At 38.3% G+C, this 17,143-nt stretch overlaps 1 protein-coding gene across 2 annotated transcripts; it reads right to left on the bottom strand.

The window, feature by feature from the left end:
- Nucleotides 1-376: 376 nt before the first annotated feature.
- slc13a2 (solute carrier family 13 member 2) lies at nt 377-16,833 on the bottom strand. 2 transcript variants are annotated; one of them, XM_017704267.2, is made up of 12 exons: nt 16,644-16,833; nt 14,783-14,911; nt 13,091-13,227; nt 12,741-12,970; nt 11,464-11,644; nt 11,051-11,173; nt 9,442-9,648; nt 8,037-8,146; nt 7,790-7,932; nt 4,872-5,033; nt 3,778-3,915; nt 377-1,012 (listed from the first exon to the last, which is right to left on the bottom strand). In XM_017704267.2, the coding sequence occupies exons 1-12, from the start codon at nt 16,773-16,775 to the stop codon at nt 881-883; spliced, it is 1,824 nt and encodes a 607-aa protein (XP_017559756.1). In that variant the 5' UTR covers nt 16,776-16,833; the 3' UTR covers nt 377-880. The 2 variants fall into 2 exon arrangements, with proteins under 2 accessions (XP_017559756.1, XP_017559757.1); XM_017704268.2 differs by having other exon boundaries at nt 7,790-7,929.
- Nucleotides 16,834-17,143: the final 310 nt, after the last annotated feature.

Raw genomic sequence — 17,143 nt, 5'->3', positions numbered from 1 at the left:
AGTAAGTTATCTGACCATAATGATTTGGCCTTTTTCAAACGTCACTCAGGTCTTCACGTCTGTCCTTTTCTCCTCCATCCAACACATGGAGTACTGATTGTTTGCTTCATCTGTGTGGTCATAAAGTTTTGGCTCATCAGTGTAGATCACTACTGCTTTTACTTAAATACCACTTAAATGTACCAATATCTATGCAGATATTACAATTTAATACTTTATAATACAATTTTGGAAACACTACCCAAGAAGATATGACGTAAAAGCTGTAATTGCTCTCTTACAGTAAACAATTTAACTTTTTTCGCCAGTTGCCATTATCCTAAATATAGAACATTGATGCCAAAGGAAGAAGCACAAGGAGACTTGATTTCATTACTTTTTTTTTTTTTTTCTTTGTATCCCCATTTTTGAGGAATTTCCTATTACATTTTCCCTCTCACACTACAGTACCAACATCTTAGGGAATGGGACAGCATGGCATGCATCCTCTGATATCTGTGACACCCCAAACTTCACCATTTGAACTACCAGCCTTGCAGCCTTGTTGAGCATGCTCAAGAAAATCAGCTGCACTCACCAGTTCAGTTCAACTCATCTGAATGTTAAATTCTATATGCTTTTTGAGGCCCTCTAGTTAATCACTTCAGACAAGTAAAGTCCTTTGGTGTTTAAAAAGGCAGGGGAAAGGAATGAATAAAGAAGGTTCGGATTTCTGGTCTATGAATGTTTTTTCACTTGGGCCAGAGGAGCAGGTGGTGCTGGAGACCTGATACATGGTAAATTTACCCTTTTGGACAACATGCATTTTGCTTGTTTTTTGCCTTCCTCTGCCGCCTCATTGCTTCTGTGCTCAATCAGAAGGTTCTGCTGGAAAGCTTGCTCATGGTGCTCCATGCGTGACGTTGGCCCATGAAGGGAAGGTATCGAGCCGGAACATGGCTGTCCCCCATGTGTTGATTCCCAAATTGATGCACAGGATGCCAATAATGTTCAATACGAAGCCTGCCTTTGCCTTTGGAAAGAGGTAGAGAATGCAGTTACCCTCCCACCAACCCACATAAGCATTACAGCAAGAGAGGAATAACACTATTAATGAGAAGATTGGTCACATACTATTCATTAAATGAAATGTTCTGCTTTGATTTGGCTTCTTAAGTGTTAAATAGCTCTTTGTATGAGAGTAGATCTTATATGGTGGAAGACTGCTATCTCTCTAGCCATCGTTTATGTTTATTGAACTTGAAGGTGACGTATCCATGCTCTGCTCACAAATGCCTTCTGTTGAAGCAGCTTTTGCTGGGTTGGACAAGCTTCACAAATTGTTGGTAGTCCCTATGTGAAAAGTAGAGACCTATTTGAAAGTCACTACATAAGTTTCTAATTTAAAATAGACTCCTGAGATTGTGCTTCATTCTACAGTCAATAACATGCCCAAATAAGGAATTCTTGGTCTAAGCCTGTTTTCTGCACACAATAAAAATTAATGGCATTTTTCAGAAACTATGTCTTCATAATTCAGAGAACCCAGTGACATGCACTGGATGAATGTACACAGGACAAAGCATATTGATTTTAGAAAATATTTGTTTATCAGAGGGTCTGACAGCCACGGTTTTCTGATTTTTTTTTTTCCCCCGATAAGCAGCACAGGTCTAGACCTGGTGTTTCTAGTTAGGGCACGTAACTGATGACACAATCTCAGACGAATATACTGTTGTACCAACCTGGACTATGGTGTTGTAGCTAACTGAAACTCACCACCATGTATATCTTGTACCATGCATTTCTTATTTTTGGGTCATTTTGCTGACAATGAAAATATTAACACTGGCCTTGTTAGCTAGGATTATTTAAAATATATTGGGCTTGCTCATAAACTTCTAAATCTCATTGCACAAATGCACATTAATGAATTGAGGCCCATGACACATTTATACATAAAGTACTATGTTCAAGCCAATATAGTACTTTAAATGCTTTTCACCCCTTTTTATACAGTAAATTAAAGCCTAGAAAAAGCCTAGTGCAAGCTGTATATACTCAGTATATATGCTGCATATATTCAACAAAGGACTTCTCTTCACTGCACTTTATTTGTATTTTTCAGTTTTCTGGTTTTTTTAATGTTATAGGACTAGCTGGGCTGCACAACTTGTACTAACGTAATACAGGAAATGTTTAAGTGACTATTTTTGTCATAGATAGATTTTTATATATTGCAACATTTTAATGGAGAAGCTCATTCTGTAAGTATCCTTTTTCTTTGTAAGTATTGTAATACTGCTGGTATAACAATGCTAATTTCAGCTAGCTTTGGGATTCAGTGTCTAACGATTTGCAGTGTCATTAGTGGCAAGTTAGCAGTGCATTCACTTTACCACATAGTGTAACACTGTACCGCTTTAGCTAAAGCACTAACTTTTGGAGCTTTTCAGACATGCATGTAACATAATACAGGGTGGGCCATTTATATGGATACGCCCAAATAAAATGGGAATGGTTGGTGATATTAACACCTGTTTGTGGCACATTAGTTTATGGGAGGGGGAAAACTTTTCAAGATGGGTGGTGACCAAGGCAGCCATTTTGAAGACGGCCATTTTGGATCCAACTTTAGTTTTTTCAATGGGAAGAGGGACCTTGGGGGCCATTCAACTGGCCCACGACAACCAATCCACTTTGGAAGCTGGAACGTTCCCTGAGTTTTTCCAGCAAGATGGTGTACCACCACATTATGGGTGTCAGGTCCGAGCATTCCTAGATGAACAGTTTCCTGGAAAGTGGATTGGTCGTGGTGGGCCAGTTGAACGGCCCCCGAGGTCTCCCGATCTGACTCCCTTAGACTTTCATCTTTGGGGTCATCCGAAGGCAATTGAAACTACGGATACTGGAAGCCTGTGCAAGCATTTCTTCTGCGGGGTTGCTATCAGTGTGTGAAGAGTGGGAGGAGAGGGTTGCATTGACAATCCAACACAATGGGCAGCACTTTGAACACATTTTATAAGTGGCCAGAAACTTGTAAATAACTCATGAAAGAATAAAGTTACGTTAAAACCAAGCACATTGGTTTTCTTGTGAAATTCTCAATAGGTTTGATGTCACACGACCCTCTTCCCATTGAAAAAACTAAAGTTGGATCCAAAATGGCTGCCATGGTCACCACCCATCTTGAAAAGTTTTCCCCCTCCCATAAACTAATGTGCCACAAACAGGAAGTTAATATCACCAACCATTCCCATTTTATTTGGGTGTATCCATATAAATGGCCTACCCTGTGTTTACTTTGTATATTGCAGGGACCGTTTTTCAATTCTCTAGTAAACACTTGAGCTTAAAGACTAACTTTATAATAACTGAGCATTATTAGACAAGCCTGTTAGCTTTTGAAGAAATAGCTACTGAAAAACAATTTACTCTTACATTAGGATTTTTGAGCTTATTTAAATGCATTTATGTAACAGCTGTTCAGCACTTTAGTTTCCTAACGTGTGTGCATACTTAATTTTCAGAAAAGAGGACACTGTTACAAACAGTATTATACTGCTGTCAATATGAAAACATGATGATTACTGTGCTACAGTAGGAGTTCAACCATGACAGTAACTATCTGACAAATCTGCTGCCAGTACATTACTGTAAATTTAGTTTTTTTTTCTCTCTCTACAGTGTAGGATACTCATTTTTACAACTGATATAGAGCAATTGTGGCAGCTGGCATCTTCCAGTAAACTTCCTCAGCAAACCCTTATCCATGAATTGTAGAGAAGGTTTCTTTACCATGTCCACCACTTTGAGAGTGCCATAGGAGAAAGCAATAGCATTGGGTGGAGTGGCCACAGGCAGCATGAAGGCCAGTGAAGCGCAGATAGTGCAGGGCAGCATGACGTACAGTGGATGGAGCTCAATAGCTGTGGCCTGAAGGACAAACACACACATAGTCAGATGAAAGTGTGTACTATGGAGCTACAAGGAAAGACTCCACATTCTTTCCAAAATCACATAATGGTAGTGCACTGAAACTTAGGAAGCAGAACTATTATGAATATTTAAAAACAAATGAATACTAAGATTTTTATCAAACTTAAGTCTATGTAGAAGGTCCATTCTCAGAGGACTGTTCTGATTTAACACTTAGAAGTAGCAGTCAGCACTGGTAACAGAAATGGTCATTTTATGTTATATGTTATGCTTTTACGTAGCTCTTTTAGACAAAATGAGGACATTCTGTTGAAGGTGCAGATTCTAAATTTTCAGTTGAGACCTACCGTATTTGTGTTTCGTAAGCAGAAGAAGAGATATTTGAATATAATTTGAATATGACAAAAAGCTATTGTTGTCCCTGTTGCAGGCTCTGTAATTTTCCACATACTTGTCATTGATAAGTATCAATACAAACAGAAAAAATGTGAGATGTGCAGACTTGACACACAATGCAAACTGGATACACAATCATATGCAAAAGTTTGGGTGCCCCAATCAAATGAAATGTTGTTGATTTTCTAAGTGAAACTTTAGTGCGCATTTTAGTGTTCAATTAGTTTATTTACAGAATTTAACATTTTGGAAATAAACTGTGGCCTATTATATTGCATATTTTAGATTTAGATTTTTTCCCCACAATATGTTAAAATCAGCAAGTAACTAGAAATCGCCAAGTTTCCTGTGTAGTATATATACATTTATTTTACTTTTTCACTTCCAAATATAACTCGATGAATAACTGTCATCTTCTGATTTTTTTATTTTTTGGTCAAAGTCTGTTGACTGATCAAGTAATAAAGCTAAAATAGCTCAAATAATGTATTCATCCCTTTTCAGGCTAGTTTTAAAATACTATGCTGCTGTAAGGTAGTGTTTTAGCACAATCTTACCATGGAAGCGAGGATGGGCAAGAAGAGTGTGGTTGTGGCTGTGTTGCTAGAGCATTCAGTGAAGGTGCCCACCAGCAGGCAGAGCAAGAGAGAGATGGCGAAAGGTGGGATACTCTTCAGGGGAGCCAGACTCTCACCCAACCAGATCGACAACCCAGATACCTACACAACAAAAACATACATGTCACTGTGACCATAGCATCATTTTAGCTTTGATATATCTTGGCTAAACATAATAATAAAGCCAGAGGTCTTGATTTCCAAAGTTTCAGGTGCAAATCTGACCTATTCTAACCATGTGTGATGTGCAAATTCTGCAGAAAATGTCTGTCAGTATTGGACACGTGGTTGGTTACATATTCCACAAAATTTGAGCAACTAGACAAAAGGTTTGTGCCTCAAACACATGCTGGAAGAATATTTAGCAACAAAATAACAGTAAAAGTATTCTCAAGATCATATGTGTGAGAAGACACAGCATCTTTAAAGACCCAGAATCTTTTAAACTTTTCAAATGTGCATTAAAATGTAACAGGTTTTCACTACTAATAGTAATAATTTAGTAATAAGACATTTGTTTTCTAATTCCCTCTTCCAGTACTTAAATTACTACAAAAAAGATGCAAACGGTCTAAATGATAATAGTTCAAGACAAAAAAACACACAAGTAGCTGTGCAGAACCAGAATAAAACAAAATTATATTTATTACAATTATAAGTGTGAAGAATTATTTGACTTCATGTAATATGATGAGGAGTGTTCATGTTTTTGCATATGACTGTACTAAACTGTCCTTGAGGCCCAACTGGAACACTGCATTTATAATAGCTTAAATGCTTAGCTCTTGCGAAATAGAAAAGTAATCAACCTGACGTCACTATCAGAAGACAGCGTTCATGCAGGTGATGCAACTAAAAATTCCAACAGAATATGGTGCAATTATGTTCTGTAACTAAAGGTGCTGAACATGCCAAACCCCAGCAACAAGGAGGTACCACCTAGGTGACATTTTAGTACCTTTTTTTGGAATGGAAATTCATTTTGTCTGGACAAGCTAAGAGGTCCAATCAGTGTAGAAGTACCCTTAAGATACCGAAATGATCCATAGGGTTTCATAAATTAGGCTTTTCCAGAACAGTACATATTTGTACCTTGTCATAACTAAGTCAATTAAACTTGACTTACAACCCCAATTCAAAAGAAGTTATGTAAAACATAAATAAAAACAGAATATGATGATTTGCAAATCCTTTTCAACCTATATTCAATTGAATACACTACAAAGACAAGATATTTAATCTTCAAACAGATAAACTTTAGTTTTTTGCAAATATTCACTCATTTTGAATTTGATGCCTGTAACACGTTCCAAAGAAGTTGGGACAGGGGCAACAAAAGACTGGGAAAGTTGAGGGATGCTCAAAAAACACCTGTTTGGAACATTCCACAGGTGAACAGGTTCATTGGAAACAGGTGTCATGATTGGGTATAAAGGCAGCATCCCTGAAAGGCTGGGTCGTTCACAAGCAAGGATGTGAACAACTGTGTGAACAAATAGTCCCACAGTTTAAGAACAATGCTTCTCAACATGCAGTTGCAAGGAATTTAGGCATTTTATCATCTACAGTCCATAATATCATCAAAAGATTCAGAGATCTGGAGAAATCTCTGCAAATAAGTGGCAAGGTAGAAAACCAACATTGAATGCCCGTGACCTTCGACCCCTCAGGCGGCTCTGCATTAAAAATCGACATCATTCTGTAACGGATGTCACCACATGGGCTCAGGAACACTTCAGAAAACCATTGTCAGTGAACACAGTTCGTCGCTCCATCTACAAGTGCAAGTTAAAACTCTGCCATGTAAAGCGAAAGCCATATATCAACAACACCCAGAAACGCTGCCGGCTTCTCTGGGCCCGAGCTCATCTGAGACGAACTGACGCAAAGTGGAAAAGTGTCCTGTGGTCTGACATTTCAAATTGTTTTTGGACGTCATGGACGTCGTGTCCTGCGGGCCAAAGAGGAAAAGGACTGTCTGGATTGTTATCAGCGCAAAGTTCAAAAGCCAGCATCTCTGATTGTCTGGATGTGTGTTAGATGGATAACTTACACATCTGTGAAGGCACCATTAATGCTGAAAGGTACATACAGGTTTTGGAACAACATATGCTGCCATCCAAGCAACGTCTTTTTCAGGGACGTCCTGCTTATTTCAGCAAGACAATGCCAAGCCACATTCTGCACGTGTTACAACAGCGTGGCTTCGTAGTAAAAGAATGCGGGTACTAGACTGACCTGCCTGCAGTCCAGACCTGTCTCCCATTGAAAATGTGTGGCACATTATGAAGCGCAAAATACGACAACGGAGACCCCGGACTGTTGAGCAGCTGAAGTTGTACATCAAGCAAGAATGGAAAGAATTCCACCTACAGAGCTTCAACAATTAGTGTCCTCAGTTCTCAAATGCTTACTGAGTGTTGTTAAAAGGAAAGGTGATGTAACACAGTGGTAAACATGCCCCTGTCCCAACTTCTTTGGAATGTGTTGCAGGCATCAAATTCAAAATGAGTGAATATTTGCAAAAAACAATAAAGTTTATCTGTTTGAACATTAAATATCTTGTCTTTATAGTGTATTCAATTGAATATAGGTTGAAAAGGATTTGCAAATCATCGTATTCTGTTTTTATTTATGTTTTGCACAACATCCCAACTTCACTGGAATTGGGGTTGTAGTTTAATTAAAAAGTAATGAAATTGTAATGAAATTATGTTCCCTAACTAAATGTACTGAAGATGTACCTTTGAGATGTACCACCCCAGTGATAGTGTTTGTACCCCAAAAGGTAAAAGTTAGCACCTTCTCTCTGAGAGTGCACTATGTATCTCTCACTGTGTCATTTTCCAGCTGAATACCTCACTGCCGCTAGCCAGGGCGAATCCTCCCCCCAGCAGCAGGACGATGTTCCAAGGCATGCGCTCATGAACCACCTTCCAGTTCAGCAAAGCTTCTGGAGCCTTCAGCTTCCTCTCTGTCTGCCTTGTGTTGTTTTCTCCTGCTAAAGACAAGACAACCTCAGACTGTAAACTGGTTGTGAATCATAGAGAACCTACAGGAAGTCCTATATAATGATCTCATCTCTTTGATCTATTAATTCATTACCATCATCTTGATCATCCTCAGCGTTGTAGGAGGAGATGCATGGCAGCTGAGAAGGGATGATGAACAACAGAGTTGACATAAGAATGGCAACAGTGCCATCAGTCACGAACCTATAACAGAGCGACAAAGTATTTAGGGAACAAAAATGGAACGATGCCAAAAAAGATGTAGCTGTAAAAACTGACAAGAACAGACAGATAGTGTCATACCACACCCATACCACTTGAGGGAGCACTGACTCTATAGGCCCCATATGTCAAACACATTACCTGTGGGCCAGATCAGGCCTGCAGCACAATATGGCCAGTGAAATTATTTAGTTTTTCTATTAATATTAGCCCATTTCACAGTGAGTTGTACTACAGTCCACAGCATACTGTAATAATGTGTGCTCCCACCCCACTCCCCCAACAATAATCAATGGAACAGAGGTTTCACCGCAATTCCACCTAAGACATATCACCAAGCAAACTAGCTGTGTTTCAGCTGCAGTTCAGCTAATATAAATGCTTAGCAGCTCAGAAATTGATCCCAAGAATGAATGGACTTGCAGCAAGGAAGCCAGATGTCTAGATCAAGCACATAGGGGACATTTAAAGAGGTTTAACAGTTATCTGTGGCTAATGTAGCCTATTGCTTAAGCATAAAGAAACAGGCTATTGTTTAAATATAAACAATTCTTTATTATGACCCTTTTATTGGTTGAGTTTGACACCCCTGCTTTAGGCCTAACAATTCTCTTTAGACCTTAGAAGGAGAGCAGTATGATGGGTTTGGAATGTGTTGGAAATGTAAATTTTCTCCCTTTCCTAATAGAGAAAGTGTAATGTTCAACTCAAATCCTTCACTGCTGTGTTTTTTGGTGCTGCTTGTGTTTAAGTGAAACCATGATGAACACAGAGGCACATTATATGTCTAAAGGTTTGTAGGAACCTGTTCTTCTAACGTTTCTGAAATCAAAGGTATGTTTTCCAACATTTCAGCATGGTTAAATGGTTATGATGTAAACACATAAATAATGGTCTTTCAGAGTGGTTTGATATGAAATGCTCTGTTCTAGAGAAAGTTAGTCAGAAGTGTTCACAGTGGTGGTGATAGGAACCAGACATCTGAAGAGTTTACGCTCCCTCACAGAAAACATTTACACAAAATGGTTATGAATGCATTGACTGTTGTCTGAGACATTATTTCACAATAGTTTTAAGATAGGATTTTGGTCCTACAAACTGCAGTTGTTATTGTATGGCTTTGTTAGTTCTATTGTCATTGATTTTGTTCTTGTACGTGCACATTTGTTGATGTTGTGGTCCCTGTCCTTGATGGGTAGATTCAAAGTCCATAACAGCTTTAGATAAATCAAATTAGATACCTTCCTAAAGCATTTAAATGTCATATTTACACTTACTGTCCATTCCTGTTTAGCTCGCTGGCCCAGCCTGGCATGAAGCCTGGTTCTCTGCTGAACCACAACACCACCAACAACACGAAGATTGTGAGAATCCCGACCTCAGCAAATTTCATGTTGCCCAGCTTCTTATATTCTTCTTTCATTACTTTATAAGCCTCTCTGTCCATTTCAGTGTTCAAGCCACAGCCAAATGACTTCTTAAAACTGAGGACACAACAGCAGAACATTGAGTACAGTGTACTGTGGTAATGCATTGAAAGGTATAACTTTTTCTTTTAAAGTAAGATGTGGCACATACATGACTTCCATTGAACAACATTCCTAAATGATATGTACATCTAGACATTGCTTCTCCAATATATTACCATTTCTACCATTTCTAAAAGCAGTTTTGCATTTTGCAGTTTCATTTTGTTGCGCATATGACATCCCAGCTTATTTAAAGGGACACTTTGGTCAAATAAATATACACATATATATATATATATATATGTATATATATATATATACATATATATATATATATATATATATATATATATATATATATATATATATATATATATATTGCTAACTATGGCTACATCTGCTGTAAACAAGCCTACTAGCCACCTGCAGTGGTGCTACAGTAGCACAGTTCAATTTTCTGATTATGTATCTTGAAACTGGTAAGAACGTTTGAAAAACTGCAACTACTAATCGGATGGATTGTTTGACAGACTGTCTGATTTTTTTCTTGCTAGCTCAGTTTTTCCCAACCTTGTTCCTGGAGGCCAACTGCCCTGCACATTTAGTGCTTTTTCTTCTTTAATACACCCACTTTAACTTAATAATGGTCTGTTCATGAGCTAAAGACTTGGCTGAAAAACACTGTCCTAGCTAGTGAATGCAGAAGGATGCCAGACAGCTAACATTACTGCTAAGAAGCCAGATATCTTATTATAGCCTTATAACTGCCTTAACTGTCTTGAAATCATCATTACAATAGAGAGAGCAAATTACTCAAATGACAGAAATGAATCATCAGATGTGAAGGACAACAAGCTAATAGTTTTAGTTCGTAAGGTTAGCAGCTTGGTTCCTGATCTCTGACTGAAGGTAAAAAACATGTCTCTAGCTTCATCTGCTGTACATCTCTGGCTGAATAAAGGTAGAATCATCATTTTCTTTACATTTCTGCTTGACAGTTGAGGTAAAAGTAACACTAATGTTGTCATTGTATTTATTAGCCTTTAGCTCATTGGCTAGCAGTCAGAATTGGTTGACACCACAGGGATTTTCAATGGTTGCATGATGTTCGCTGGGTATTGTAGTGAAAGAACATCGATGAATGAAAACACAAGTGATATAAAATTGTAAATTCTATCTGCTGAGGCTGAGGGATATGATGCTTCGTTAGAGAATGCTGCGTAACACACCAAAACATATGAAACATTTAGGCCAGAATGCCCTTTGATAATAATACATTTCCCAAGAGACACTAAACCTGCTGAAATCTGGAAATGTTTTATTGAAGGAAGACTTTAAACTATTCCTATAAGCATTAATAGCATATGATGTTGAAGGTGACAATCCAAGGGCAAAATTAAAGCTGAAGGAAACTCACTTAAGGCCCAGATACATGCACTGCAGCCACAGCCAGGAGAGGACAAGCATCAGCACCATGTTGGGGAAGGCAAAGCCAAACCAGCTGGCAAAATTGATCACATCACCGTTTTCTGGGAAGATACTGTGAAGATGAACATGCTGGTTAGGAAACACGTTTTTGAATATACAGAATTTTATTGCTGCCTTTATCTGAGATTTTTTGCTTATACCATCTATGATCTGTGAACATGAGAAAGGCTTAATAATACATGTAAACTTTACAATTTGATGTCTCAGCTGATCTAAACTTTTATAAAGTGCATTATGATTCTTCAACATTAAACTGTTTAGTTCTCATTAAGATTTCAGAGAATGTGTCCCTTTTCACAGAGGTGAAGAAACCCCAAGTCGAGATTGGCTAAAGAGTCTTACTCATCCATCTGGCCTTTAAGGATGAGGTTTGGTGTGGTGCCTGTAAGGGTAGCAGTGCCACCAATGCTAGCGGAGTAGCACACGCTCAGGCTCATGCCTTTATTCAGCAGGAGATACTTCGCCTCCCGATCCTTCCTCCTCTGCTCTAAGGCTAAATCGTATCCGCTCTCTGGATCTTGACCTGCAAGGATACAGAACATAAGAAATTTGAAATGACATTTTGAATGTTTCTTCTCTTCTACTACACATGGCCAGTGTTTAATCATCCAGGTTTTGCAATGACCCTGCCCTGTGTAGTGTTATTTTGCCTGCTCTAATACAGGGAAAACTTTCTTTATATGATGCGCAGTGCAGAAGAACTCTAGTGATTGAACACTGCACCACATCTATGGTTCTCACTATTTTTGAGCTGTGACCTGCAATATATCGGTCAGGGTTTGCAATCCCCTCCCTCTCCACAATAGATGCAACTATGGGGAGGCTTTGGATTGTCAGCTAGCCAAAACTAAAGTTAGAAGGCTATGGAACCTTGAGAAAAGTGAAAATGGAAAAACATTCTGATAATCGCTGCAGCATGCAGGGACATCACAGAACCCAGAAAAAAACAGTTTTCTGCATGTGTAAATTTGACCTCATGTCAGTGAATTCAGAATTTTTAATCAATTTCTCCATTTTCTTATATGATCTGCTCAGAAACGTACAGGAGACAACAGTAATACAAAGTGATTTTCCTGGTAATGTATAAGAACTTTGATAGTAAATTACAGAAATGAATCAAAGTTGACTGAAATACTCTGTAGCTGCACCTTAAATATTGAGGGTTTAATTAGCATTTTCTCCCCAATTTAGCGGTGTCCAATTCAACCCACTATGTCTCTCCTTGTCACATGAAACTACCAGTGCCAGAAGGGTGAAAGCTAGTGCATTATTTCCGCCGAGTCATGTAAAACCATATCAAACTATTGTATCATATACTATAGTATAGCTCAACTTGCTTGGAGGAGAACACTAACTACTAGTTCTATTATGTCTGTACTGGCTAGGATAACATTGAGTTATCTCCACATTTCTGGCACAGCAGTCCAGTACTGTTAGAAACACATGCTGCATTGCTCTGCTGCAATTCGAGGTTGAGAACAACACAAAGCTAATTGGTACTGCATCTGCATGGTGCCATCTACAAATATGAATCATTAAAGTTGTCAAGAAAAAGCTTGTCAAAAAAGAATGTCAATAAAGGGTCCTGCTAAACAAGAGCCATATGTTATTTGATTTACTTTGTTGTTTGGTGAAATTATCCAAGGGCAGTTTGGTGGTGGTGACTTCAGCCATCTCAAAGGCCTGGTTATCTCTGCCTTCCCTCAGCTCTCTCTCATCCCTCTCCGCCTCCGTGTTGCTGAGCTGCTCCAGCACAGCCTGAGCTATGGGCACCATCATAGCAGTAGTAGCTGTGTTACTGATCCACATGGAGAGAAAGGCTGTTACGCTCATGAAGCCTAGCATCAGCCTAGAGGAAACCCGAAGAAAGCAAGGAAAATGGATGACACTGAAAGGAAATGCATAAAAAACATGAGTCCTGCTGCGTTATGTAATGGGTTGCTTTCGGTCCATTAGGACATTCTCTTACAGAGCAGGTCGAACTCCTACTATCAGCAGGACCTTCAGGGCGATACGCTTGTGTAAGTTCCAGTGTTCCACAGCTATAGCCACCAGCAGCCCACCAATGAAAAGCATGTTAGAGTCCTTCAGGTACAGCACACACACCTGTGACAACCAAAAATGTTATGAAGCTCTGAACTATGGATTACTGCTGTTCAACTTCTAGTTTCTAAGGTAGAATAAAGCATTAGTATTACAAGGGCCTCTGTGAGTAACATAATATAAAGTAATATATTCTTATATCATGTGTCAGTTACAGCAACAGGTACAGGAAAAATGCTTCATCAGCTCTTTCATCTGATATTTATAATAAAACAATAGCCTAGAAGAACCACATTTATTTCCCTGATGAATTATTCACTGAATAATTTAGTGTAAATAAGATGAGGGTAAATAACTTTTTTTTAACTTTTTTTCTGTCCAATTTAGTCTTTGCCAATTCCACTATAAAGCTAGGTCTCCCCAATCAAAAGATACTGCCATGCTGTGAGGATGAGGCCTGACATAAGCTTCCTCCGAGACATGTGAAAACAGCTACCAAATCTTACGCAACATCACTGGGCAGCTCAACACACTTGGAGGAGAACCCTAATTGTCAGTTCTTTCCTGGCAGCTGTTTGACTCCCAGGTTGGTTTTTATTGCACTGGGTTATGGGGGAGAGGGAGTGTCATCCCCAGAGATAGCAAGACCAGCTATATGCACTAAGACTTCCAGCCACTAATGGCTGTGGCATCTCACAATCTCCTGATGATAGGGCCATCGCCATGGCGGTAGAAGAACCGAAATGCATCCCTACTTATAATTATAATTTTCATCATTTACTTTCCAAAATAATCCATATATCTCAATAACAACAGCTGCATACAAGTTGCACACAGCAACATATTCGATTACTGTACTAGTCAGCCAAATCAGTCTGTTCATTTTAGTTTATACCTCAGACCTCACCTCATCTTATAGTATGATAAGCATTCTGTAGCTGAGACAGACTTTGAAGTGATTACTCCATGTATAAAAAAACTTGTATGAGGTATTAAATGAAATCTCATGAATCATCGCATATGATGAGATTGTAAAAAGAACTCTGTCTATCATTTAGTCCGTTAGCAGCATTTCTTGCACATGTGCCATAAAATTGCAGCTGTTAAATTGGCTCGCTATCTTTACTTCATCTGAACTGAGAACTTGCGTCATTCTACTTCATCTGTGCTTTTGTAATTGTGGGAAGTAACACTGTATTCTCATTTTAGATGAATTGTTATACTATCTTAAAAATAAAGAATGGTGCCAAAAAGTGGTTTGGACCAAAGCCTTTCCTTAAAGAGCCTTTCGGTTGAGCGGTGTCAATTGTGCTCTTTAAAGAATTGTTCATTAAAATGTTCTTTAAAAAACTGAATGTGTTTCTTCTATGGCATTGCTCCAAAGAGCCCTTTCTAGACTGTTCTTGTTGATGAGATAAATACTAATTATGGGTAAAACACCTGAGTCACCCTGCTTCTTCTTAGAGACTTCCAGGCAAATTCTCTCTGACCTCTGAAATCCAAAATGCTCCAGTTTAAAAACATTGGTCAGTTGGAGCTGGTGTGTTTTAAGATAGGAAGGTGGATCTCCAGGAGCTGGCTTGGTGACCACTGGACTAGAAGGTTCATCACTAATTACCTTTCCAGACTCCATGATGCCCAGCAGTGGGAAGAGGATGACTGGCAGCAGTGCAGTGGCAGCCAGTGGCATGCACTCCGTACACCAATACAGGGCCATCACAATGATGATGTAGCCACATTTTGCTTCCTGCAAAAAAGGATCAAATCTGTTCTATTAAGAATCCTGAGAAAGCAAGATAAGAGCAAAGTAATGTTAAACTGGCAGGAAACATTTAATACTCAGAACAGCTCGTTGGTTTCAGCTTATTACTGACTGTTCAGTTTATTACTGACTGTTCAGTTTATTAGTGACTGTTCAGTTTATCACTGACTGTTCAGTTTATCACTGACTGTTCAGTTTATTAGTGATTGTTCAGTTTATCACTGACTGTTCAGCTTCCTACGGACCGTTCAGCTTATTACTGACTGTCCCTTTATTTCTGATTTTTCAGTTTATTACCAGCTGAACATTCAGCTAATTATTGACTTCACTTTATTACTGACTGTTCAGATTACTAATGACTGGACATGTTAACATATTTACTAAAAATATCAATTAAATGTCAATAAATTTGTTGTGTTCACAGTTTTGTATATAATGAAAAATGTCTGAAATGGCTGAAAATTATTATACATTTCTTACAACAACCATATAAATAGACGTAGTAATATTTTTGTAGTGAAGATAGCTAGAATTACACAAACATATCTGTAAGTGAGTCTGTTTAAAGCTCTTTATGTCTTTAATATCTGCTATCTTGAACATATTGATAATAGTAACCCTTGGCCACAGATGGCCATAATTATCTATTTTTTTCATGCATTTTTATCTTTCATCGTGGGATCACTGGTTCTTATGACCTCAAAAGAGCTATGACAACATATCAATACATTTTTCTGACCCTACACGCTATTCAGTAATTTTACATGAAGCACTGAAACTAGTGTTGATTAGCAAGTATTGCTGGACTAATCCAGCTGTGATTTCTAGCTTCTCGTATGATATAAAATAAACGACTGACTGTAAAACTCACTTTCTTAAGTGAAACAACATTAGTTCTGTCATGTTCACAGCACTATTATTTTTCTTGTTGCAATTCAATAAAAAAATTGCTCACAAAAGGGTCTTAGGTCAAAAGGGTCTTGGTGGGGGATATCGTGTTCCTTGAAACCATTTTCATGAAATATGACTTTTTTGATGAGTTGGAACAGAAAAAAAGAACCAACAATGCCACAGGACTAATTATTCACTCTGTAATAAAACATGCAGTTGTTCAGTGTTCTTTAAATATGAATATTATCCATGATATACTCAGAAAACTGCATTGTGGCATAAATTATCACAATAACAATAAAATATCATCATATTACCAACCCCTAATTTAAAGGTAGGATTAGGCATATATAAATACCTGCAAACCGTCTAACAGATCAAGTGATAAAGTAACAGATAAAGCATAAGCCTACAATTTATTAAATATTTAAATACCAATTATATTGTTTGTACGGTCCACTAGAATTTGAAAATGCCAGCTTACATTGTATCACAATTTTATAGTAAACAGACCAGTAGAAATGCTCCAAAATGACTTTTATACAAATAAGATGATTTTTGGTCATATGTAGTTTTGGTCTAACAGCAATATCATAGATGTAAATTTGAAAAGCCTTCACACTGTAATTTGTTTTAAATATTATTTAAAAACACCAGCAGATGTTTGAATATTAAATTTCAATTATTTTACACCTTTTTACACATCATTAACACTTTTTCCCTTCCCCTCCCCTACAAAATTTTGGTGGAACAGCGCTGATATATGAACAATTGCAGGTTTCCCGATCACATCTGCACTCTCATATTGCTGAAGTCGAGCTCTTACCGAGGTAGGGATGATGACTGGCAGGGGGAGGAAGACGAGAGGGGTGATGAAGATGATCAAGTAGTTACGGTAGGTCCACAGAAATCTTCCAGTTTCTTTTATCAGACGGCAGAACACGCTGTTGTTGGGCATGTTGTGTGGTGGATGGAAAGTACACAGGCAGAGTGACAAGAAGAGAATGTAAGAGAAGGGGTACTATCAATTTAGTGCTTATAAGCTTTATCACACCAGGAAAATTAAACTTTAACTTTGAGAGAGAAGGGAGGGGGAGAGGGGTGGTTAGGCAAAGAGAAAGTGAACTCTAAGTGAGCTGGAGAGGAAGATGAGTGTGAGAAGGAGAGCGGTGAAGGAAAATAAGAGCATTGGTCTGGTATCATTAGAGGTAAAGAGAAATAAAGAGCATTGGTCAGGTATAAAACTTTCAATTAAACTTTTAAAAACCTCATGATCCTTCACATTGCTATTGCCTCACACTGAAATCGCCCAGCTGCTGCCATTCC

The sequence above is a fragment of the Pygocentrus nattereri genome, chromosome 16, assembly GCF_015220715.1.
Source record: "Pygocentrus nattereri isolate fPygNat1 chromosome 16, fPygNat1.pri, whole genome shotgun sequence".
Lineage (NCBI taxonomy): Eukaryota > Metazoa > Chordata > Actinopteri > Characiformes > Serrasalmidae > Pygocentrus > Pygocentrus nattereri.
This window is presented reverse-complemented; position numbering and strand designations above follow the sequence as displayed.

What these genes read in the sequence shown, in the direction of transcription:
- slc13a2 (XM_017704267.2), bottom strand. Translation starts at nt 16,775, where the DNA reads ATGCCCAACAACAGCGTGTTCTGCCGTCTGATAAAAGAAACTGGAAGA. An exon ending in TAATTTCACCAAACAACAAA is followed by an intron (nt 11,645 to 12,740) that starts GTAAATCAAATA and finishes GTATCCTTGCAG; the next exon opens with GTCAAGATCCAGAGAGCGGA. An exon ending in GAGCTAAACAGGAATGGACA is followed by an intron (nt 8,147 to 9,441) that starts GTAAGTGTAAAT and finishes GCTCTGTTATAG; the next exon opens with GTTCGTGACTGATGGCACTG.